Consider the following 26,783-nt stretch of genomic DNA (forward strand, 5'->3'; position numbering starts at 1 on the left):
CCTACAGCTCTCCCACACATTGAGAAATAGCTGACCAGTGATCAGACACACAGCTTCACCAAGAGATTTCACATTTCAGTACGTGAGTCAGCTGAAAACAGTATGTTTAACACATTTCAACTAAATCCATGTTTTGGCCCTTTGTGTCACTGTATCTGTCTCCCCTGCCTCTCAATGAGTCACAGCACTAAGAACAGGGAACGCTGAAAGAAGTTAGAAGGCAGTGAGATCTCAGGGTTCTTATAGTTCCAGGTTCAAACAAGTAGCAAAACAGAAACGTAGGAACTGTTGAAAAAATGCCTGTCCTACCTGTGTTTCTGCTTTTTGCTCAGAAGCAGCTGTGCTACTGAAGCACAGGTCTCTGCTTCTTTCACAGCATCTCTGAGCCTGCGGAAAAGATCATTCTCTGGATATTTCCTGTCTTCAGCATCCTCCAACATTACTCTCAGCTCGATCACATCTGTAATAACAGTACATAATTTGTATGCAAAATCAAAAGAGATTTTAGACTGCTTCAAAGGCCTTCAATCAAGGTTCCAAAGGCTAGTTCAATCTTAAGTGCAGAATAATGAGTTGCACTACAATCAGATTAGCACATTTCTTTTTTTCCACTAATCAATTCACAGTGTTTCATTAAACTAGAACACAAAACAAATGTGGGAGTTTCAGGACAACCTACTACGTGTGATAGAATTCTGACCTTTCTTGTGGTTGAGATTGGCAGACAGAGCCTCTGTAACTCTACTGACCCATGTGTCGTAAGACTGTGCTCTAACTTTCACTCCATACAGCAGAGAAGGAAGGTCTTCTAGTGGGTACCGGTACCTGGACATATGGAAAGAAAATACAGAAAGAATATTAATGGCCCATACAAAAGCCAGTATAGTGCTTATATTGAGCTCTTCCAGCTACAACAAGGCCAGAAAGAAAGAATGTGTATAATGCCAGCTGCCTGGGAACCAAAACCAGCAAAGGATAAAAATACTCCTTAAAAAAAAGATGACAGAAATGTGTTGTATTTGGTCACTGCTCTCCACAGTAAACTATTGGGATATGGTAGAAAAGCAGAGGGGAATAAAAATCCTGCATACCTTAGACACTTCTGCTGCATGGGACATGGACATAAATCAGATGGATGGTATAAGCACACCAGACGCTCAGGATTACAGGAACACGTAAGAGCTGACAAGAAGCACGTGGTTCTGCAAGCTGTGCACTGACGCTCATCATCTGGAACCAGTTCAAACACCTCTTCTTCAGACATCAATACTCCCTAAAAAAATTAGGACACTTGCTAAAATTCTCTAATCCAGGCCAGGGGGGTGGGAGGGGGAAGCAAAAGTTCTTTTGCAAGCAGGGTAAGAGTTGTTTTTTATTATTCACCATCTGTACAACAGACTCTCTTAAACGTGTCTCTTCCTCTATCATCAGAGTCATCTCCTTGCAAACCATGGCAGCCAGACCAACATCCAAGCACTCTGGATCTGCAGCCATCTTGAAGATCAGCTCTTCATGGGAGAAAACACAGTGACGTCCCAGCCTTCGGTAATGACTCACACACTGACGTCCAATGGGAAGCTACAGAGAAAAATTACATCTGTCATTCAGGGAAAAGAAGTTTCAAGGTGATCTCTTAGCTCCATTTTCCTTCCTTTGGCAAAACCTGGGAAAAGACTGAGACTATGAGAGTTTATCTTATGGGACAGACCCAATTATAACTACCTTAAGTCATGTCACAGATGAGGACAAAGAGAATATCTGTGTTGTGGGGATGTCTGACAACCTAATGTGCCTAACTTTCAGACACAAGCTTAAGAGTTGTCCTAAGTTCTTTTTACCTTCAGTGGAAAGAAACTGGCACCAAAAAGAAGTCATCTGGTCTATGCTAAGGTGACTGCATTGCCCTCCAGATACTACTGTGCTTGGACACAGACATTTAACACAAGATGCCTATAGTTAACCAAAACTGCTATCACTGATCTTGTGCTTTTTAAAGCAAAATAGCACTGACACACTGTCAATCTTGCAGACAATTTTTCTGATGACTGAATATAATTCTCTGATTAACGACAAAAATTCCTACTTGAAAGTAACAAAAAACGAAGTTAGAGATAGATAACCTACAAATGAGACTGTAATTTCCAGCTGTAAACCCTGGAGAGTGATAGGACACACTTTTGACCGCTTCCTGGAGAATCCATGCAAGCCATGCTGTGGTGTAAGCATGGCTATTAGAATAAGCACTGATATGATTAAAAGGTGCAAAAAGCTGGCACAAAGGAGCAAAAAATATGCCTACTCCAACATTCAAATGACAACAGCTATTCATGACAGTACATTAATCTGTACCAAATTCAGAAAGAAGCATCACAAATACTACCTAAAGGTACTGCAAGATGTCACTCTTTTGCTAGATCAGTACTTAAGAAGGAAGACCACATACCAAAGTTTCAGATTGAAACTGCTTAAAATTATGTGCTCATCAAATTATTTTGTGTAATAGAAACTCACATCAGTTTTTAACTGTTGTAATGGGAACTGTAAATACAAAACATACAATGTAACTTAAAATACTGTTCTTCAGATAATTAAGATACTAACACCCTCCTTGCAAAGGTCACCTAGCAAGACATAGCAAACATAGAAACAGAACAGACCCAGTCAGCAGTGCAGAAGTTCACAGCTTCAGCAAAGTTGTATCCCTGGTTAAATCCAGAGTGATAGGCACGAGGAAAGGTCACGACAAACTCACCAGCACACTGATTGGTCCTGTATACCTAATACAAGTGAGGATAAAGGGGGAAAAATACAGGAAAAAAGTATGAAACTTGCAACAGAGTTAAAGACACATAATTACAAGACATTTGAACACCACTTCTAAAGAATACCACATGCAATGTAACTACCCCAGCAGTGGTGAGGACTGGTTCTTTCTTAAAGTGAATCCTCAATAATCTTACTCAAAAAAGCTAAAGATACACGCCAACAGTTAAAAATTCTCTTTATGAATCCCAAAAGGGATGTTTCTCTATCATCATTTAATCCATTGTACCACAAAGTGCAAAAGCTTCTGGAAACAGTTTATGGTTTGTTTTCCTGGGGTATTTGCCAGGGAAGAAATTTATCTTAAGACAGAAGGAAATGATAGTGACTACTGCTTAAGGTCTGCAGTCAATTACGTTTGGTCAAAAAAGCATTTTGTAATGCTGAGATTTCTACTGAACATAAGACAAGTATTTTAACATCAAAAGATGAAAAGCGCTTCACAGACAAACTCACTGCTATGGCAGGCTTGGGGTTTTTCATTAAAAAATAAATGTAACACAACTTACACTGTTCTGTAAGATATTTTATGTGAGAAGCTTGGCAGACACTTCTCATATAAGATAACTTAAATTTCATGGGAAGTCTAGGGAAGATGCTAGAAAACCATTTTAAAAAACATCACAGAACTAATGAATTGAACATGCAAATGTTCACCATAAAAGTTCTTCAGAGTTATGCCAAGCCACTGTTATACAAATATGGAATGGGATGAAAAAGAGAGCACATAGGAGTACTTATGTAAAAAATGCTTATGTGCTACTCACTGGTACACCATGTTCCATCAGCACATTGGGGTTCATAATAGTGACCAGCTGATGCAGGAGATCAGGCTGGGATTCAAATAACTCAGGAGCCAATTCCTTCATCACATCTTCTAGCTGCTCTGCTGCATGAGAGGGCACGCCATACCATGTCTTTGGCTCTCCCCTGACGAAACACAACCACAGTAATAAACACGTCACTTAAAGTAATGGTGCCACCCAACTGCAGAAAAGACCTCAAACTTGGCAGCACTGTCCACACAAGCCACGTATTTTGCATAGAGACACAACAGCCTTCTTCAGGATGTATTATTCTAATCTGAAAAAAATCAATCAAACTGCAACACAGTTCTCAACATACCTGGCACCAGATTTGCTGTGACAAGCCTAATGTGGAAGATAATTGTCATTTACCATGTTCTAAATGGATAAAATAGGCAATAATTTTCCTTTGTGAAAAAGAAAGTAAGTTTAATTCACAGTTAATGTTTAAGAGAAAAAGAGATCATGGTACTCCTCCACTCACTCAATTAGGCCTCAAGTAGTCATATTCCTGAAACCAGTGGAATAGTACACCCGCTAAGCAGGAGTGAAAAGAATAAATCATCAGAGAGTACGATAAAATATAAGCAATCCTTCTAACATGCATAACCAGTTACTGAAAACCAGTGGTTCACTGGACTCTTAAGATAAAAAATTCCTAATAACATGAATTAGTTAAGTACGAGGGAAGAAAAAGATGAACAAGATCAAAACCAAATAGAAAATTACTTGATTACGTATTATTCGAGTCCTTCATTACACTTCATTTTGGTTAATGACTGGATCTAGTATCTATAGTGCTGAGGGTTTGTTGTTTTGTTTTGTTTATTTTATGAAGTACAAGCAGTAGTCTGCTTGTAATGGTCTCTGAAACCATTTACACTGCACTATTGAACTGTACGAATGATCTTGTCGCCAACCATCCCAACAGTTAGACGAGGCACAGTGCAGCATCTTCTGTGGTTCCTACAGGCTTCAGTGACACCTGGTGGTAGGACACAGCTAATAAACCCCAGTAAATTACTGCTCTGCATCTGGGCTGCTGGAATTCACCAGCTGACACCAGCCCTGCACATACTGATGTAGTTAATAACACGCTGAGGACAATAACTGAGTTTGAAACAAAACTAATTTCCCCTGAGCCTGTGGACTAGATTTTCCTAGCAAACATGCTTCTCCAGAAGCGTGCAATCACCTTCTAAAGGCCATGAAACTCATCCTTACAAGATGCACAAAAAAACTTTCTATTCTAAAGGGGTGCTCCCCAGCTTCCCCCTTCTTCTGCCCCTGCTCCATCCACTGTGACTGAGTCTGATGAACAGGAAGACTGCAATGCAAACAAGTAAACTGTCACATTCTTCTTCTCAAACACCAAAGCTGTTCTAAGATTGTTCTAAAAGACAGAATTACTCTAAAATTTCTCTTCTCTTGACTAGTATTTCTGTGTATGCATAGATCTGCTGCTGAACTGTCAGCTCGGATGCCTGTGTAAGCTATTAGGCAGCAACCTCCATTTCCAACAGAGGGGCACACAAACTTTAAATCATGAACCAATGAACTGTAACTCAGTTCAAAGCCAAAAGCTTCCTTAGAAAAGATGTGAGCCTGTGAAGTAGTTGCAGTGGATTTTTGGCAACACAGAATATTTAATCAGTTAATGAAAAGCACTGAAGTGCTTAGAACAGTATCTGTATTCACTTTTAATTAGCCACAGCTGAGAACATGGACCACTCATCACACTTAGATTTTTGGTTAAAAATGTCATCAGCATGCATAGGCACTTTCAAGTAGAACTACAAATTTACTAAGGGCAAACAGGGCAGTGTAAGGTAAATGAACAAAGAAGAGTCCATACCAATGCAGGTAGTTGATGGAATAGCTCCAGTGATCTTCAATATGCCAGCAGAATGAGGAGAAGCACATCCCTACATACAGCCAAGGTACCTTCATGCCAGAGATATCTGCATTGATGTGAGCAAGGACTGATTGTTCTAGAATTGGCATGTTATTCAAGTTCCAACCGGAGAGTGCATAATCCTGCCAAAAAAAAAGAGAAAATACTAGACAAATCAGAAGAACAAAAGGACACCAACTCCAGAAAAGGAAAGTGCAAAGGAAAAGATCAGCTTATGCATTTCTATAGTAGACAGTGGGTAATATTCTGCAGCAACGAAGCATCAAAACTAAGAAATAATTCCTGAGATACCTTAATCAGCAATTAATCAGACCAAGATTTAAGGCCAGCCCTAGAATTTCAACATACATAGCCCATCTTCTTTGGATCAAGGCTTATACACTTAGGCTTTGGTTCCCCTCCCTCAACTTTATAGGTTTCATGCTTTTCTGGTGGAACAAAATACCAGCACTACTAGGAGAACAACAAAAGATTAAAATCCTCAATAAAATAGGATAACTTCAGACTGTAAACAGCACAGTGAATCTTATATTATTATTTCGCTTTTTTAAGACATGATTTACTGCACTGCAGTTTATCTTGATGATCTTAATATATTACTTTAGCAAGTTCCTCAAGAGGAGAAATTCCTACACACTCATTTCTAGGAAGACAGCATCACCAGTCGCACAATCCCACCTTCACCTTCAAATATACACAATTTGTACAAAAAATGAGAATCCAAATCCAAACAGACTGCCTTAAAAACTCACTACTCTGTTTTAATATTAGTCTACCTTCTGAAAGCGGACTGACTGCTGAAAGGACCGGTCACACCCTCAGCTCTGCCATACCTCCCTGCTGTTTCCTTTGCTCTGACACTATAAAGACAATGAAGCAAGTCAGACAACTTAAGTGATCTGGCTAGAAAATATATTTGCATACAAATAGATCAGCAAGCAGTTCTGACTCACTGAGTAGCTACACAATCACTGCATCACCAACAAAGGTTCAGGCAGGAAGACAACTGTTAGCAAGATTTATACACTTTCAGTGAGTGTATAGATTGATTTGGGGCTGTGTTATCATGAAACCACACCTTTACTCTCATTTTGCCTGAATTTAAACATATAAGCAGCCAGAAAATTGATATACTAAAGTAAGATGGGGGGGGGGGAATTCGATAATATACTTGCCAGATGTTCTTTATAAAATTTTCTATAACAGAATGCTGTATTTACATCTTTCCATTCTTACAGTATGCGTGGTCTGAGAAACAAGCTAAAACCAGTGTATCTGGTTTACCTATTATGAACCTCCAAAGGAGGTTAGAATCATGTATCTGTAGCTAAGCCTGTAACAAAGGTTTGGAATAAGAGAAAAAATAATCTTATCAGACCCCTCATACTCAGGCATAATGTAGCAACTTGCACATTTTGCCTGCTGAGATTAAGTGATACAAACCAGGTGTGACTTAAATCATGAAAAGCAGCTTAGCTATCAGCAACCAGATCTGGAAAAGAACTTAAGATATCAGATTAATGTCATGCTCAACAGGAATGTTAAGTGCATGCAAAAGCCTTAAGCAGCTTCTTCGTGGGGAAAAAAAAAAATCCACGCTGATTTCTGACCTAAATTCTTAATGTGAAATCTTATGCAGAGCAAAGAATGGGGTCAGTTTACATATCCTGTTCCTCACCTCCTCCTCTGGCATCAGCTTTCGTCGGCCATCCTTCACTGGGAAGCCACTTCCAAAGTCCTTGGATGAGATATCAGCCCCATATTCCACAATGACGTCTTCTTCTATGCTGCTCACCAATCGCCAGAATTCTTTTTCTACGAGCTCAGTGGGAACCATCTAAAAGCAGGAAAGATGTTAGGGCACACATGGATAAGACCCAACATAAAAGTTATCATTCAAGCAGTACATCCCCCATGAATCCCACAGCCACTCCCTCTCCACCCTCCACCTTTCCAAAGTCATAGGGTTTGGTCAGTATTCCTTAGTAGTGGCTGCAATGTAACAGAAATAGGATGACAGACCATGAGAGATGGCATGAACAAAAAAAGAAAAAGATGTGTTTACCAGAAGTACAGCTAAAAAGAAGGGGTGAAGGAGACAGCCAGCAGAAGCCAAGCAGCAAATGGAATGAACAGCATGCAAATTCCAAACTATTTCAGAAGATAATGACCAGAACTTCTGACTAACAGTATAGAAATTCAGGTAAAGAATTGTGTTCAGGAGTGTAGCCTTCATATAGCTCATTACAATTCTTTCTTCTTATATGCATTTATGAAGTGTATTTGTAAAATAAGCTTTGTTCCTCATTTTGCTGTGTCCCAAAGTTGTATCATAAACTGCAGTCCTTAAAAGGTAGAAGCTTTAGCAAGTATGCCCATAAATTACCAAAGAACCCTGAGAGGAGAAGGAGCTTGGTGCTGCATGCAGTCTACAGGACAGTGGATTCATGGAAGTGTGCCAAAACAGAAACACTAGTTTTGAAAATGCTGCAGAGAGGCAGGACAAAAAATACCCCATTATTATCAGACAGACTCAGCCTATTAACTTGCCTAGAAGAAAACACTGTAACAGGGAGGAAAACAATGATTTATCCTCTGAACAAACTAAACCAAAACAAAAGCCACAGGAAGGGCAGAAGAAAGACCCCTCACCAAACAAGAACAAGATAATTGGTTCAATGAATCAAGAAGGGCAAGAACTTTAACTAGAGTATGGTAAATAACATTTACCCTAACAAGCAATAAGCTATCTATCCATCACAAGAAAAGAGTAAAATGAAGTTAAAATGAGACCAGATGCCAAAAAGCTGAATGATTTGTTTACGTGTTTGAAGCTTATAGTGCCTCTTTAAACAAAGCAAAAATCCAGGATCAGTTGAACACTCTTTTTCCCCTACAAGGAATCACAACAAAAGTTGAAACTCACATGGACCGGCATGTTGAAATAATCAGACTTGAAGTTATCAGCCATTTCACCAAAGCTCTGGAGAGTATATTCCCTGACAGCTTGTTCAAATCCAAAGGCTTCACGGGGTTTGTTGCATTCCTGGGAGACAGAACATAAAAATATTGTTCCCTGCAGCAGATTATGATACAGTTACATTTTTTAGCAAAAAAATCTAGTGTCCATCTGAGTCCTTACCAAACACAATGAGCTATCAGTTTTGACTGCTTTTCTCAGCTCAGGAATTCCTACCACAACGGAAACAGAACAGAATTAATGCTACAGAAGCTAATCTAACATGGTCAGCCCCAGTACTACACACTTCTGCTTTCCTGTCCAGAACTAAATTTCATCATCTACTGCTGCCAGCCACAGAGTAAGACAGAGCACAAGATGCTAAGACAGTCATAAAACATTTCTTAGACACACTGGATTCAAGCACCTGAGGAATAACTGTACAGGAACAAACCTTGCAAGTGCTTCAGTCTTATCAAGGCAGCAAATTGTCAACGGATTTGGTGTTGTGAAAGTATATAGAAGGGAAGAGGAAGAAGAAAATTAAAACAACGCAACACAGCTAACAGCAGACACGGTCCATCTGACAGAAAATCTCCAAGTCTTCCACTGTTCTAACCCCATTCATCTCAAGAGCACAAAAAAAATACTATTTCACATTTCAGCTCCTCTCCTCACCCATTTCTACAGTGTCCTTTTCAGCCTCTTTGTATCTCACACAATGTTTATATATAAAATACGTTTGAACACAAACATGACATAGAACTATCTGATAGCCAGCTGTTCAGCCATAAACAAACTGAAAGGACTGGAAAGGAATTCAGGAGATCAGTAGTTTCTTTTTCTTCAAGAGAAAATATCCCCAGACTACGCCCAACATTTATCAAAGTAGTTCTTAAATGGTGGCTGCAACAGGGGATCTACAAAATCTGTAAACACTGTCAAACACTGTTGACCTGAATACACATAAAGATCCCTTATCCTATTCTTCCTAGCTTCTGTTTCAGCACCCTGCTGCTAACATTACAGTAAGCAGCTGTGTACAATTAACATTTAAAGTAAAAACTGAGGCAAAAAGTACTACTGAATTTCAAACATCTTTCTGCTGTTATTTGCTTACTCTCCATTACATAATTTAGCTATGTTTTTTCCCTTCTTCCTCTTACTTTCAATGTATTTCCAGAATTTTTCAAGTACTTCCTGTATCATTTTCTAGTAATAACTTATTTGTCACTTTAACTTTCCTGATTTTGTCCCTACATGCATATTTTTCCCTTGGGAACAATGCATCCCTGGTTTTATTAGCAATAGTAGTAGTGAAATTTCATGCGAGCTTCCATATTCTTAAACCACTGCAGTCACTATATTTACTACTATATTCTCTAAATTAACTCCACATTGGATTGCTATAGTTTACTAATACTCCTTTATTGCGCTCTCTTAAGGGAATAAACAAGCAGCTTAATCCGCTCCATGAGCAGGAGCCCAAAGGTTTAGTTGCATCTTTTCCCTTGCCTGTAATTATGTATTTCCACGTCTTTCACAACAGCACTTGCCTGAGTTCATGTGACACCCTAGCCTCTCCTGGTGAAGCATTAGAGAGCAGGGAGCTGATGCACCTCATTATGTGGCTGCACAAGTATTCATACACCACCATAAAAAAAACCCAGCAGAAGTTCACAGCTGGGAAGGTTGTGGGGGACATGGGGGAAAATGGGCATATACACGTCTCTGCAACTGCTCCCTTTGTAAAAACAGCATCTAAAAACTTTAAGCTAGTCACAAAATTACACTTTTAGAAACAGTAAGCTTTTTTGCTCTGAATCCTTCATCTACACATTTCCTGAGCTTGAAAAATAAAGGCAATCAAATGATGTTTGGTGCCTTTAGGCTGTTGATCAGTCATCTCTTGGAACTCAGTAGCTCCCCTCTCTTTTATCTAGTTCCCACTTTTGGAGTCTCAGTACCTTTTTTTGTCTAAACCAAAACTAAAATAGCTACAAATTTTTAAGTTAGTTTTTAAATTAATTCACTTTCTACTACCAGCTATTTTGAACATCACTATAATGACTTACCAATAATCAAATCTCTCTGTTAGGACCAAATTGAATACTTTCACAGTTTTCGAAATGTCTCTTTGTTATGCTGAAACACCTACCACCACCCTCCTTCTCACCCTGATTTCCCACTACCAGCTTATCAAATTGAGTTTTAGCTCTTAACATAGTGAGGCCAAAGGTTTAGCTGTCACATGGCCATATAATAAACAAAGGTTATGTCCAAGCGCCAGAAGGAACATTTCTCTCTCCTTACAGCTTACCAACCAAGAACATCCGGAGATGCACAGCTCATCTTGACAATATGCCAAACAAAACTACAGCTTCTACCCAGATGGAATGGCACTGAGCTCAACTGCTCTTCTGATCTTTCCAGGAACACAAGTATACACACAAAGCTTGAATAGTTCTTGAACTGTACCTCAGCAACACACTTTGGACACCTCCAGTCACCCTTGGGTACATCAGGTAGAGGAGGAATCAAGCAAAAAGTGTGATAGCTATCATCACATCCATCACACAGTAGCAGTTTGTCCTCATTATTTCCTCTGCCACAGAATAAGCAAACATACAGATCAACCTGTAGAGAAAAAAGAAAAAATAGAAAAGAAAAAAAGTTACAAAAACTTTCCTCATCCAGAACCTGCCTTCCTCAAAATAAGGAACAAAAGATGTAATCCTAAAGTTCAATATATGAACATCAATGGAGTCTCCTCTGGTTTTTGAGGATCCTTGATAATGAACAATTATGCTTCAATTTCATAAAGCAATATTACCTGGGGCAGAGAGACTTCGGGTGCTACAAATTAACTATCCAGTTCAATTGTTTTCTATAATACTAAAAGTAGCATGTCATTTATGCTATTCAAAAAAGCGTAGGTTACAGTTTTTAGAACTCCCTCTCGTTGGGCCTCTATCATGAAAAATAATTCAAATTACATCCTTAAAAAGAGCACATGGCTGAGAAAAATCTCGAAAACCTTTTTCGGAAACATACATTTTTCGGAAACAGACTTGCAACAGTAGAGTGATTATCTTTGCAGTGGAAAAGAAGTGATAACAAAACCCACAAAGCCAGAGAGTTCCATCTACAAATCCAAGGGGAAGAGAGGAAACCTGCACATAAATGTACCAACTTCTCTCTTTTTTCTCCAAAATAAAGGATAGACTCCAAGCGATAAGAAATAAGTATTAATCCCAATACAACAGTAAGCAATTTTTGCAGGTGTCTGTCCAAGATAATCTCTCAGTAACATTGACCGGGGGATATTCTCAAGGACCAAAGACAAAACCCTATCAACGTGTTACAGATTTTCTCTGCTGTTGCTTTCTGTATTGTCCAAAGGACTTTTAATTAAACACAGTACTGAAAATCTGTAACAGTCTAAATGAGTGAACCTTGTATTACTGTATCACAGCTAAAAAATTACCTTCTGTATAAATTTTTACTAACAACATGAACTTCATTAATAACACTTGCTCCTAATTCTGCTACTATCCCCATCAGTCACTGGGCAACTCAGGCTTTGCTTATTTCCTCCCATGTAGCTCAAAATAACACCAAAAGCAGTGGAGTGGTTGCTTTGGGGTCTTTTTTCATCAAGATGTCATAAAACCATGTGCTTTTAAGCTGATTAGGTTAACACAATAGTGTTAAATACTTGATGTCAACCCCATGTTAGTTACATAGCCTAGTTAAGAATGCAACTTCCTAGCTATGCAACACTATACTTTTGAAGAACATTGCTCAAATTTCTTAAGAAACAATGTTAAACAATAATGCAGTTTTATTAAGAGACATACCACTTTCCCCTTTAAAAAAAAAAAATAATTCACACACCCTCACGGAATACCATCTAAACCACCAAATTAGTTGCTTTTGTTGCAAGTATATAGAAGGGAGGAAGATTATCTTAACATATATTTCCAGGTTCTCTCCTCAAAATTAAAAATGTATTAAAAATGGCAATTGTAAGAGGAGGCTATTCTATGATACTCATTAGTTACCTATTGCTGATAATACCTTTTTCTCTCCAAACACGTATTAACATATGCAATCTTTATGTTAGACCAAGGGATGATTTGACAATTACAAAGACTGCATTGAAATATATTCACCGAAAGCACATCGGTGATCACACAATAACCACAAATAAGCCTCCCAACCATGTCACAAATCAGAGCAAGACTATGATGATACGTATGTATCAAGGGGGGAGGGGATAAAAAGAAAAAGGTGTGTTTTATTTCACAGTTAGCATTTCACGAAAAGATAGATGAATGAAGGAGAAGTATAAACAAAACTGCACCGCAGTATTTTTAAAAGTTATATAAGGCTAATGTATCACATGTGCACTTCAAACACTGCTTTCCTTGAAGATCTCTCACCCAAGTATAAAAATTTACGTGGAACCAAACAGTACTGTCACAGAATTTTACAAAATTACAGCTACAGCAACACAGTTCCAAACCAGCAGTTCAGTTGCTACAGTATTTTCCTTTTCTCTTATAAATAGGAGTAACTGAAAACAATAAACAAATACATTTTTCTACAAAGAAACAGAGACTAGACAAAATACTTTAAAGCATGCTTGAACAAAATGGTCACAACACTTACACAGCCTAGGAATACCACATACTCAGGAGTAGTAGCACAATTAAAATTCATGTCACACATTCTAACTTATCTGCAACAGCACAATGATCTGTTTTTTTAAACATACAACTTCTCCCATATTTTTTTCCCCTCAGGAAGCATTTTCACATATGAAAATATGATTACTAGACACTTTTGGTTGCCTTGGCCTTCTATGGTTGAAATTTAAAATAAGCTCATGTAAGTGTTCTCAGGCTAAGGAAAAAAAAAAAAAAGAGCTGAATTATTAGTGAAGAGTCTAATTCTCAAGACATTAAAAGCCTGCACCTTCATTCATGGTTGAAAAATAGAAAGTCATGTGTTATGAAAGACAAGGACAACTATATACTACTTTTCCATGGTCAACCATTAGAGACATTTAATTTTGCCCCTTAGGGATTTCTTTTGCATTGACTAGTTTAAAAACAAAACAGAAAAGACATGAAAGCTGGAATTGCTGAAATCCAAATTCCTGAAGTATTGGAGCACTTCAAAATGTCTTTTAAGAGAAACAGTATTATAATTGTTCTACAAAGGGGAGCTCATAGAAAGTAAGCTACTGAAGGCATGCAAGAAGTGCACGCCTTCTTCAGAAATCACAGCAAAGGAATCAAACTTACGAAGTTGACAGAAAGAGTTCCTTTGCGTTGCCTCATCTGCATTCCAAATGCTTCTGATCTGGTTCCCTTGCGTCTCCGCGTCACCTCATCTTGAAGTAAAATAAAGTTAAATTTTACTAGTATCACATCAAGATACACTTAACTTGTAAAAACAACACAGACACCCAGCCTGGTACCCTGCCTTTCATATCAGAAACTATCTGACAGTCCAAAGAAAGCAAAACTGCCTTGCTGAACCTGGCCAATCTAAAATCAACAGGGATTAGGAAAACACATTTTGCTTATCCTCACAGATCATCCGAAATGCCTCACGAAACAAAGTGAATTACACTCAATTTGTGCACTTTGCTGGCAGGATCAGCTTCAGTACTGTCAAATCCTGTTTTCCCTTCCAGTCATTCAGTTCATGCAACAGCTGCTTAATTGTTATTGTTACTATACAATACATAAAGAGCTGAAACTAGGCCAAGTTACAGAAAGCACCCTGTAAATCTTTCTCATGAATGAAACCCTACAATACTTAGATTTCTTCTTCTAGTTACAATGATTTGCTTACTTCTTAACATTGTCTCTAGAGACATTCAGAAAGGTTTAACAGCCTCGTGACTTTAAAAAGCGGTGAACCCAAGACTTAATTACCCTCTTTATCCTTTGCCCCCAATGCCAGTCCCATCATCTTAGGTCCAGCTCCAAAGATCTGCAGCTTCTTTAGTTCAGTATTTCTACTCATTTCTCCTGTCTCCGCCTAAAAGTAAAAACAAGACCACATCAGCACAAACCATCAATATCTTTCCCCTCTGAGTCTCCATAATTCGTCTATATTCCACTCTCCCACAACATCTGCTCATCAAAAGAAAGGAAACAGAGGCATGAAGATATGATTTTCTGTTTCTAATGCAAATGAACGAATGCAAATGGAATAAAAGACAGCATTTTTGTCTCAACATTTCACATTATTTTCCATTTAGTATTAAAACTACAGGAAGTCACCTATGTTGCAAATAGAGAACTAGGTTTGATATTTAGCAGAAAATAAGTAAGAATGCCACAGCAGTATTTTCTGAAATCACCATAATTCAGTGGAATGCTTGCATATTAACACATACACTGTTTCAACAGGATTTGTATCTGCTTCGTTGCGTGAACACATGACACTAATGAGCACCAACCTACTTCCTTAAGCTAGGATACTCCTGGGCTTATTTATTATGAAATAAGTACAACTGAGATTGCATCTACTCACACTGCCCTTGAAACCTCACAAACAGATGGGAAAAGACCCATTATGTGACAACTACATGACCCTGCCAGTATTGTTTCCTCAAGTGTTCTGTTCAACTGAACTTCTTCCTGTTTCCCATTGCTGACCTAACCTCAGTTCTGCACATCACTGCCACTAACCTAACAACAAAAAGAACCTACATATCCTGTTTTTATCTCCAATGCAATCACCTTGGCATTTTTACGTTGCCTCCTTATACTTTGAAAACCCTTTCTACCCTGGTATAGAATCGCTGCATTGTTAGGGTTGGAAGGAACCTCTGGAGATCATCTAGTTCAACCCCCAAAGGCTACTAAACTGTCATCATTCACAATCTTAAAAGATCTCAGCAAATCTATCAATTTTGAAAGCTGGTATCTAATTCTAAGGAGGTTACTCTTCAAGTAATTTCCCAATGATGCTTCATCTGTTATTTTCCACTGGGATATGGCACGAAATATGGATGAAACAAGCTCCCTTTGGGTGACATGCTTTCAGTTTTTAATCAATAAACAAAGAACTCTTCAAATAAAGTGTTTAAAATAACATCAAATGCATTTGTAATAAAGCTAACAGAAATAAGATGCTTTCCATTTATTCAGCCTACATCAGTTGGTTTTCTTGCTTCTTGAACACATTGGAAGAGATATCATTTCCTGGACATTATTACTCTAAGAAATTTTCAGCGATATTTAGCGCCCTTGTTCCCACTGAAGTGTGTATGCAGTATGTTAAGTGGCATCTTTCCAAACTCATTATTGCCTGTATTCTAATTTTGAGCATTTATGAATTCTATGTTGCTATTAAGTTATTTTCACTTCAGCTATATGTCACCAACTTTGTAAGCCCACCCTGAAATGGCACGCTAAGCGGCAAATTTTTCTCACAAATTCCTCCCTTTTTGACTAATAAGCCATAAGGAAAAAAATGACATTTTTGCTGTACAAGAAAGCATACCACCTGCAGACTTCATAGTCCCTCAGTTCCCATATGATATTCATTTACAGCTTATCCATTCTCTCAACTAATAGAACCTGACGGAATCAACCCACATTACATTTCTCAGCACAGTACAATTTTCCATCATTTCAACAACATTTATTAACAATCTCCACAATTTCTCTTTCCTGCTATTGTGACCTAAGACAATTTTCCCAATAATACCTGAAAAATAATTTTATTACCAAATTTACTAAGAGTGAATTATTAACATGCAATAACCTCTCTTTAGTTTTACAGCTTTGATTAAAAATGCAGTACCTAAATACAATTTCTTAGCTGCACTGGCCAGATTTACCTGGATTTCACTTAAGTGGATGCAATCCATCCGTGCTCAGGTAGAAAAAGCTGCAGTTTTCAAAGCAGTTGCATGTTAAAATGGAAATGTGTTTTCAAAAATCAGATTCCTACGAACCTTGTGAATTGATAATTTAGGGTGTGGATACCACAAGCATTCAGAAGCCTTAATGAGTAGTCTTTCTGCAGTGTCCTTTAAGACTGTACAAACCCACCAAACTCAAAACTGTGAGCACATGGAAACAAGAATCTTGCATTCCTTGCCATTTTCCCATTGCTAACAACAAAAAACATCATCACACTTTTGCATTATATCTTTCCATGTGTGCAAAATGAACTTGATTAAACTGTGATTCTATTCTCGGCTCCTCTTTGTCCCGAAGGATTCAGAGTTATTTTTGTTTCTTTTACCTTCCCAACAGGAAGTACAACCCGAAAGCTTTTCTATATTGGTGAATCCTAGTAACATGATCCAGTTACACTGCATTCACACATTTTTTCTGTTGTTCTACCTTCATCAACTTTGAAACACTTGCATCCCCACCTCTCCACCCCCGATGCACAAGACCTGAATACTTACAACCAAGAATCAAAATATTAACGTATTTAGGGCATTTGTCAGCATGTCCCAGAGTTCTTTTGTTTCACATAATTATTTCCATGGAAGTAAACCTTTCATATTTAAAAAAAAAACAAACAAACAACAACAAAAAAACACAACAAGAAAACTTCATTTTACTAATTCTGTTATTCTGCAATCAACGAAATTTGTAACCAAAACCAGAAAGCAGATAATGCTACTTAGAATCGGGTTTTATTTCTCAGAAAACTCTGGATGTTAAGATAATTTGAAAAGACAGCATTTCATTGCCTTCTTGCTCCAGTACTGCATTTCTCTAGCAGTGTCATGGTTTAAGCCCAGCCGGTAACTCAGAAACACGCAGCCGCTCGCTCACTCCCCCCTTTTTTCCTCCCCCCGCTCCCAGAGGGATGGGGAGGAGAATTGGAGGAATGTAACTCCCACGAGTTGAGATAACAGCTCTCCAGTAACTAAGGTATAATACAAACCACTACTGCTACCACCAATAATGATAATGATAAGGGAAATAACAAGGGGAGAGGACACAACTGCTCACCACCCACCGACCAATACCCAGCCCGACCCGAGCAGCGATCTGGGCCCTTCCGGGCAACTCCCCCCAGTTTCTATACTGGGCATGACGTGCTGTGGTATGGAATACCCCTTTGGCCAGTTTGGGTCAGGTGTCCTGTCTCTGCTTCCTCCCGGCTTCCCCTCCTCCCTGGCACAGCATGAGACTGAGAAAGTCCTTGGTCAGAGTAAACATTACTTAGCAACAACTAAAAACATCGGTGTTATCAGCGCTGTTGCCAGGCTGAAAATCAAAACCACAGCACTGCACCAGCTACTAAGAAGGAGAAAAAATGACTGCTGTAGCTGAACCCAGGACAAGCAGAAATCATCACAATGTAACCTCGTTAGACAAATCCCTTGCCAGTTAAAATACACCCTTAACAGATCATCTATGAAGATACACTACTTTTTTCTAAGACATAGTCACTCAAATTTAACCTTTCCTTAAGGATATTCTGTTTTCCTAATCTGAATTCATTCTAATTTTTGTTGTCCTCTTCTTTACCAGTCTTTAGTAATTCAGTTGCTCTTCTCCATTTCTCATTTGTGCTAGCTTTCTTTAGAGAAAAGGGAAAGAGAAAAAAAGCATTGTTTATTTTTGAGCAGAATCTCTCATCAGCAAATTATCCTCTTCTTATTCAGACAATCCAACTAACATTTGACTGCAGGAGCCAAAGACTCCTTAGCCATATTTCAAGGGAGAATTCTCATTCCCTATTTTCCTTCATTTTTCACTTTCTCTAGAAATCAAAAAGTTTGCTTTTCAAAAGATTGCCAGCCCCTTCTGCTGCTGAGGATCTTTGTCTATTTCAGTAATTTCTGATTACTATCTTTAGGCTTCCTTCCTCACCACCCATTCCTAGGTAAGAATGTTTTGGGAAAAGCACTTCTGGTACTTGGGAATAAAAAAACCTACTGAGATGCTGAGGCCAGTGTAGTTATCCATGCTCACTACTACCCAGGCACTAGACTATTCAGCACACTAGATGCAAACCTTTCAGATGTTTCAGTTAGAGCAGAACACTTACGTAGCAGGTCTTTACATTACTGTTCTCTACAGACTAGCTAGACAATCTCTGGTACAATTCCCAGTATGCACTTCAAACAATAAACAGTCTTGTCTACAATAAGGAGGTGCACTGAAATCTGAAACAATTTCTCAGTATTCCCCAGATATTTACACTTCTACCATTTGGGGCTCCTGTGGACAATCTGTTTCTAAGTACAGTTCCAGAGTTGACTTAAGAGTTATACACAGCTCCCAACACAGCCAAAATACACTTTCCCTGGCTAGGCAAGTAGGTTGAGTTTTTCCTGTATTAAAGAATTCGTTTTAGCCACTTTAATAACTTTAATGCTTAAATGATTGCATAGCTACAGGCCTAATAAAAGGCATTTAAATATATACATACATTTTTACTTTTTGCAGATAATCCAAGTAAAATCCTCTCATTTCTGAAATGCAGGCCCTTTAAATGAAATAAAGCAGCTATATATATTGTGCCGGGATGACCACAAAATGGTTTTTCCACCAAGAAGAAATAAGAAGTACCATCATTCTACTGAAATCAGCAGGAGGAAAGATCCCACAGGATCTTAATGACGTAGTGACACTCTTACACCATTGATGAGAAAAAGGTCATACTGGCATTTTCACATAAGATTCATTCAAATTCAAAACATAATTCCACATAACAAATGACTGCTGCAGTTCCTGCTGTGTTCTCAGGTTTTCTGGATAGCTCACTAACAATGTATTATTCAAGAGATCTTCTAAGATCACAGCCTGGGACTGCTTGTGTGATGCATTGTTATATGGCTACAATAAATAACAGCAGTTCAGCTTCAGTAAGATGAGACTAAAATAATAATTTTGTCTGAATCAATCATCACGTCAGAGAAAAAGATGAACGTTTATAAGGGATACTCAAACATCTCAGTGACAAGAATGATGCATTTGAAAAACAAACAAACAAACAACAGTTTAAGAGCATTGGGAAAAACTTTGTGGTACTGTCCTGGATTCAGCTGTAAGTTATTTTTCTCCTTCCTAGTAGCTGGTACAGTGCTGTGCTTTGGCTTAAATCTGAGAACAAAGCTGGTAACACATCAATGTTTTAACTGTTGCTAAGTAGCACTTACCGTGATCAAGGACTTTCTCAGTCTCATGCTCTGACAGGGAGGAGGGGAAGCCAGGAAGAAGCAGAGACAGGACACCTGACCCAAACTGGCCAAAGGGGTATTCCATAACACAGCACATCATGCCCAGTATAGAAACTGGGGGGAGTCACCCAGAAAGCCCAAGTCGCTGCTCGGGTCAGGCTGGGTATTGGTCAGCAGGTGGGCAACTGTATTGTGTGTCACTTGTATTTACTGGGTTTTTTCCTTTCCCCTTTTACCTTTAGTTTTTCCCTCTCGCCCTGTTATTTCCCTTAGTATTAGCAGTACTAGTATTAGATTTAGTTACTGGACTGTTTTTATCTCAACCCATGGGGTTTACATTCTTTTGATTCTCCTCCCTATCCCCCCCAGAAAGGGGAAGGGAGTGAGCGAAAGGCATGTGGTGCTGAGAGACTAGCTGGGTCTAAATCACGACAGGTGCTTAAAGTAAGTCTAGAGTGGCATGAGTCAAGTAGTAGGTTTTTTGCATATAAATCCAGCTTTTATCCATGTTCTCCTGATGGCTCCAAACATGGAGCCACTAGACCTCATGTGAAGAGCCTTAGGATGCTGACTGCAATAGATATCTTTGTCAAAAGGGGAAGGCCTGCTTTAAAATAGTGCAACAGAGCCATCAGGACAAGCCTCCAAGATTATTTCTAATGATACAGAATAAAAGTAGTAGTGATCCAGTTTAAACCGAGATTTACTGGGGGATACTCCCAGGATTTCGTATCACCTAATAGAATACCAGAAGTTCCTATAACATCACTAATCCAGAAGAGAAGAAATTGCTTTTCAGTAGAAAAACTGTGGAAATCCTGTAGTTCCAGCCATCACTGACTATCTCCCCACACATGTTTCATTTCTTCAGAAAAAGTCTGTCCAGCTTGAGATAGTAAGTCCCAAATGCAATTTCTGTAATTAACAAACTTATCTATACACATATTTCCATTCATGTAACCAAAGGGCATATTTAAAAAAGTTGTAAAAAATTTCTAAACTTCGCACAAACAGAAGCTTCAACATTACTTCACAAAGGCTTTTTTTATCTGTTCATAGTTTCCACAGATATATTCACTACCAAGGTACCTAGCCCAGTTAATAAACAAAATGCACCTTTTAAAAGTTTTCAGATAAACAGTGCATCTACCATAAGCAAACCAGGCCTCAGAAAGGCTTTTTTCTCTGCATTCTATTTAGATGAAGACTGCTTCCTGGTGGTGCTCTTGAGCAGACTCCCACAGCTAAAGCCTGTTGCACAGCCAATGCTGCTGCACTGGTGGAAGGAATTAGCATTCTCTGCAGCAGGGGTACCTGGGATTTGACACGCCTGGTTCTCTTCAGCACAACGTTCATTCTTGAAGCTTGCTTTGGGGAAGCCTGGGCATCTGAGCTGAGGTCCTCAGCCTCCACTTTTTCTTTAAGGTCCAAATTTGGCTTCTGGATGCCCTAGAGGATCAGAGCACAAGACACTGGGTTGATTGATCAGGCAGTGCTAATCCTTCCATGGTCTGTGAATCCCTTGTGTTTGCTAAGAAACACGACGGGAGAAATCACACAGTATTACACATGCCATTTGGACAATAGGCCAATTAATCCACACAGCTTTCAAATAAGGACACTGTATCTCAACTGCCAGCTTGCTGAAAGACATCTTTCCAATTAATCATATCTTTTGCCTTGTTCTTCTTCCCAATAGGGTTCTATAAAGAAATGGTTACCAGAAAATAACTACACAATGTCACCTTACAACTTGTAGCAGTATTTGTCACAGGTAAGTATAAGGGTGGTTCTGTGTCTGTTTACATAGCTAAAGCTTCTAAAAGCACAGACCCTACGTCCTAGTTTCTTATGCAATAACGAGTAATATTCTATGTGCAGTTTGGTCCCCGCTTCATACCGTGACAGAGAAGCATCTCACCATAAGGCTGACCCCAGACTGGAAGAGCTCATAGGGGTATAAGATCCTCTCATAATGAGACTTGAGTAACGACCCTGTGCCTTTTCCTGGCAGGTAGCCAAGCCGACTTGCCACTTTAGACCACTTCTTCTCTTTAGTGACGACTTCAAAGCCTCCTTTGCTGGCAACAATCTGAAACACATAAATAAAAAGTTAAGGGGTTTGAGCTGCTCACCACCTTGCATAAACAAAGAACCAATTAAACCAGACGTTAAAAGGTTCTATTAAAAAGTGACAGATTTCTGAATTTAGGGGGTTTTTTTCCCCTGAAGGGCTTGTACTTTCATAACTAAGCACTTATTAATACATTTACCATGACAATTTTCCTAGTAAATGTAAATTGTGTACTGTCCTAGACAGGAAGAGTCCAACAGTCAAGATTTATGACGTGTTGGAAAGAATACAAACCCCTCCATGAGAAAAAACTGGAAAGTTAACTCCCACCAGACTTATACTCGGATGCAAAACACAAGCCTGGCCACAAGGGAAGCCCATTCTTACAGACCCCAGGCAGAAGGGAGTGTTGGAACTCACAACTTCAGAGCTATAGAAGCTCTCACAAAACCCTCGATGGAAGAGGCACTACTGTAAAAAGAAGAGAAACTGAATTTACCTTCCCATTAACTCAGTCCAGTTTTTCCACCTCACTTCAACTGGTTTGAGTCTAGTAATTCATATACAGAACTACCAATGCTAACATGTAACTAACATAAAATGAAAAATGACAGACCATTTGCCAGCATATGAGTTGCTTCCTCACTGGCCACATTTCCACTGCTTCCATTCCCTTTACAGTTTCACTGACAAGTAGCTTAAAACCCAGATGGATCATACTTGTATTATTGTAAGATTAATAGCATTTCTACAACAGTGTAGTTTTGCATTTCACTTCTTTACACAGGAGGACCAAATTTCATGCTTAATATTTCACAGACTGCTGGAAACCTCAATGCAAAAACATATTGTTACTGGAGTGAAATTCATGGTTTACTTTTGAGACTGAAGTAAATTCAAGTCTACAATTGTGGTAGTGATAAGTTAGTTATTTTTGTTCCTCCTATAATCAGAGATAGCTACACTTTGATAAAACAGGAGTATTACTGATAATTATTTTTCCTCATATTTATAGCAAAGTCCTAGAAAAAAAACACATTTAAATTAAACTCTACACCTACATTTCAACTTATCTTCAAAATGTCTATTTAAAAAATTGTTTTAAAAATTATCTATACATGAGAAATGGCTACAGAAGCAACTAAGTGACTAAATAAGCTTAGGCCAGCATTATCTGCAGACCACTACAGTGTTCCAGCTCATAAGAGTGACCCAGATATTTCCCAGTACCACTACCACTATCATATTCTGCATATCCCAGCAATCCACCCAAGACAAAAGACATTTTATCAGCCATTCCAGACTGTCCAAAAGACTGACTTCTTTCTTTAAAAATAAAATCCATTCAGATCTTTACATTTTTACCTACCTTGAGGAATAGAAACTGACACTCTAACCTAGAAGCACTATACTGTATTCTTTCGCAGTACCACTTTCTAGCCATCCTTAAGCCTAGCCTGTTTTGGAAATTAAAACAGTTATTCCAGAAGTTGACATGGGAAATTCTCAAAAATGCATGTTTACATCACGTGGAAAACCTCTGGTGGGAGAGAGCAAGGAGCAGTTACACCAATTCGTTACAGAACTGCTATGTCACGAGCTCAACTGCACGCAAGTATATCACTGCCTTCCCAAAAACCACCTCAAACTCCTCCAACTCTACCATATGTAAAAAAGGAGAACTGAAAAGCAAGTGACCAGCTGACATCAGATACATTCAAGCTATATATAAGGTAACGAACACATGCTGTATAGAATCCAACCAAAGGCAACTGATTTAACTCTTCTTGACTCATCTGCCATAACCATCCAATTTAGTAATTTTCTTTCGCTGTACTTTCCCCCACACACACACTCTCTCATCTCATCTCCATATAAATGAGATTAGTGCTGTAAAACAAGCCCTCCTGGCTGCTTGGCTTCTTGAGCTTGAATGAAAAAAGAGGTCCCTGTCCAACGCCTACAACTGCTTACTCACCTTGCTCAGACCATAGAGATCCAGTATTTTTCTCTCCACCACAGGAATTTTTAAATTGGATCCTTGGAGTTCCCAAAATTTTGCTAACTGATCCAAGAAGTCCAGCTTCACTCTAGTCATTGCCTGCAATCAATAAAGGAAGACAAATGTCTATGTTCCAAAACAAGTGTGACAATGCCTTACAGTCCTTAGGAAAAAAAACATGACAAGTTTCTGTAGTGTTTACATTCTCAAAGTGCAACTTGCCAAGTGAAGCATTTTTTAGTCATGTGAAAAAAAAGCTAGAAATACTGATAAAAAGAAAGCTCTTTACAAACACAAAATTATCTACGCTTTTCTCTTTGTGTTTAAAAGCTTATAAACCAAACTCCTACCTAACAATTTCTTGTTTCGAAACCAAAATGCATACTTCTGAAAATATCATTCCCAACAGAAACACAAAACAATTATTAAAATATGCACTGGAGGGAAAGGGAGTGTTAGAAAACAGGTTTTGTATACGCCTTAACCATGCAGAAGGGCCTCCTCCCTTGAGTATTTTTGGAGTACTCAAATCACTTTCCATAAGGAGACCCATTTACAAGCCAAATGATACATGACGTTTTGGTATACGAACAGAGGAAGGCTTTGAGAAATACGGTAGAGAAAAGGAAAAAACAGGACAAAATGGAACTCATTCTGCTTTCAAGAAAGCTTCCATACATTTTTAAATTGTAAAATTAACAAGCTCTAGGAAGCCTATCAAAAAATCAGTTCATTTTAAGACTTAAAACACATTTTTAAGCCACTATAAGGTAACTAGAGGCTTCAGAAGGGCAGTAAATATTTTAAGAAAAAAAAATTCATTGCCTGTGGAGCTCTGAAGGCTAGATACTGGCTGTTCTTACTACACAACATGGTACTTGGCATTCGTTTTAGACATTTCCAGCTGAATGAAAAACTCTTGTGGTTATTTTGAGTAATAAAATAAAAACCAGGCTTTTCTCAAAGCCGCAGAGAGTTATTTTATATGAACTCTGCCACTGCCAAGTATAAGCACTGATGTGGTCTAGGGCTTTCTAAAGACTCCCCATCCAGAAACCTGCCAAGATTCAAATCTCAAGCAACAAGACCTACTGTTTTCAGTGCAAACACAAAATTATACCAACAGTGGAAAAGCTCACCTCCAGTTCATTCAGGCGCTGAATTCGTGGAGTGAAACGAAAACTTTGTACTTCACATGCAAATGGAGGCTGCCAGTCCTAAACAAGAGACAGAAAGACATTTTATTGCTTCCAGAAACTTCCCCAAAAATGCACAAAACAGAAGATCCAAACAATGTCAGAGCAAACAAACTCCCAAAAGAAAATTTGTTTCTCTGCGCAACTGGTGATACTATTTTCCAATTTTACAACATTCTTGTGCTTTTAAAATAACAATCTCCCCACAATGCTTTAGTTGAAAAGAAGAGATCCTCAGAATTTAAAATCTAAAAGAAAAGAAAGTTCAAAGCATTTCAGTATGCATTACCTCATACCGAGTTTAAATACGAGAGATCCCTGTAGCTCGTTGGTCATTTATTTACTTTTAAAAGAGTTCCATATATCTTGCACACTGTAAAATCCTCACCATCAATAGCAACAAACACTAAATAAAGCACATTATTACACATCTAGCTTCTTCCATGTTTGTCTACAGTCATTTCAATAAAGACCAGACCAGTCGGGAGTCCAATTCGTCAACAGAAATGCAGCCTTAAATAATGACTTTCTCAACACAGTCAGCAGTCTGTTCAACCGCAAGTGCCTCCCAGCCCCATCCATCAAAACTGTGTTACAACATCAAAACAAGTATAATTCAGCTTTTTAGAAAGTTGTAGTAGATTGTCTGCCTGGCAGTAAATACAACAGGGTAAGGACACCCATCCCAGGTGGACAAGCCCCACTAACTATTTATTATTTGCACTGCTACAGCATATAAAGACCTCAAGCACAATCGTAAAATATTTGCAGCTTCTAATAATGGAAAAGGATAATAAATCAGTCAGGTTAGTAGAAAGTGTCTGATTTAGTCCTTATTGCAGGTTGCAAATCAACCTGACGCATGCATCCTGCAAAACCCTGCAACGCAAACAGCTAAGCAATCATGGAGAAACACAAATGCATTCAACAGCCAGGAAAGTTCTAGTTATTCTCAATGAGCAGGATCTGGATCAGTTTCTTGGGGCCTCTCAACCTAAGCCATTCTGCTTATTTTAGAATGGGCAGCCCCTTGGAGGTCAGGTTTTCACCATGCCATTAAACCAACTAAACAGATTCTGGCAACCCAGACAGGTCAGAAGGAGAAGAAGGATCATGAAATCTAATCGGCAACCCCCGTATCCAAGTCGTTCTCAGTTACATGCTTTCTTTTCAGGTTTTTTTCCTCTCTCAGTATTTTCAACTCTTATTTTACAGCTGTATTTAAAGTTCATTTGTACTTTAATCATTAAGTCATCTAATCACCTTTTGCCAAGTTGCTTGACTTTCTGGTCTAAATGGTTTACCAGGTCGCAGGGCAAGGCATTATAAAATAATGATCAAGCCATCGCAGAGATTAAGATTCTACCTTCTAAACTTAAATTAGAAACATTAGCAAACATAATTCCCCGGCACAAACAGGTTGGCCGCACTTCTATTAACAGTTTAAAGATTACGTTTACAAACAATGATCCGTCAAAAAGGAACAGACCTTCTCCTCCCTCGGAGGAGCAAACGCCTGATTTCACCTACAAAGCCTTCGCAGTTTTCACAAGTAGCCTCTTGGCTTGTTGGGTTTTTTTAAAGCAAAAAGAGCGTGAAGAGCCCCGCCATGTCCTGCCAGCTTCTCACCTGCTCCAAAGCAACCACTACAAAACCCATCCCTGAGATCAAAGCCTGCACAGGTTCCGCGGTGTCCCCGGCACGGACACCAAGGCCTACGGAAAGCGACACGCGAAGCCCCAAGTGAGCACCCAGGAGCGGGGGAGGGGGCTCCCTGGGCTCCATCACCGAGACCCGGGGCCCGCTCGGCCCTCCCGGCCACC

The 26,783-nt window shown here is 38.9% G+C and overlaps 1 protein-coding gene across 1 annotated transcript in view; it reads right to left on the reverse strand.

Annotated features, from left to right (window-relative positions):
- Positions 1-24,975, reverse strand: part of KDM5A (lysine (K)-specific demethylase 5A) — a 46,651-nt gene extending 21,676 nt beyond the window's left edge. Inside the window, exons 1-16 of the mRNA XM_010014168.1 lie at positions 24,904-24,975; positions 23,741-23,863; positions 21,610-21,780; positions 21,003-21,137; positions 14,455-14,560; positions 13,816-13,904; positions 10,982-11,140; positions 8,471-8,590; positions 7,223-7,381; positions 5,485-5,666; positions 3,591-3,753; positions 2,658-2,777; positions 1,384-1,578; positions 1,092-1,273; positions 701-825; positions 310-460 (exon numbers count right to left, since the gene is read on the reverse strand). Of these exons, the coding sequence (XP_010012470.1) occupies positions 310-460; positions 701-825; positions 1,092-1,273; positions 1,384-1,578; positions 2,658-2,777; positions 3,591-3,753; positions 5,485-5,666; positions 7,223-7,381; positions 8,471-8,590; positions 10,982-11,140; positions 13,816-13,904; positions 14,455-14,560; positions 21,003-21,137; positions 21,610-21,780; positions 23,741-23,860 (2,177 nt within the window). The 5' untranslated portion in view covers positions 23,861-23,863; positions 24,904-24,975. The remainder of the gene's footprint in view (positions 1-309; positions 461-700; positions 826-1,091; positions 1,274-1,383; positions 1,579-2,657; positions 2,778-3,590; positions 3,754-5,484; positions 5,667-7,222; positions 7,382-8,470; positions 8,591-10,981; positions 11,141-13,815; positions 13,905-14,454; positions 14,561-21,002; positions 21,138-21,609; positions 21,781-23,740; positions 23,864-24,903) is intronic.
- Between the last annotated feature and the right edge of the window lie 1,808 nt (positions 24,976-26,783).

Source organism: Nestor notabilis, unplaced genomic scaffold, assembly GCF_000696875.1.
Source record: "Nestor notabilis isolate BGI_N333 unplaced genomic scaffold, ASM69687v1 scaffold1205, whole genome shotgun sequence".
Lineage (NCBI taxonomy): Eukaryota > Metazoa > Chordata > Aves > Psittaciformes > Psittacidae > Nestor > Nestor notabilis.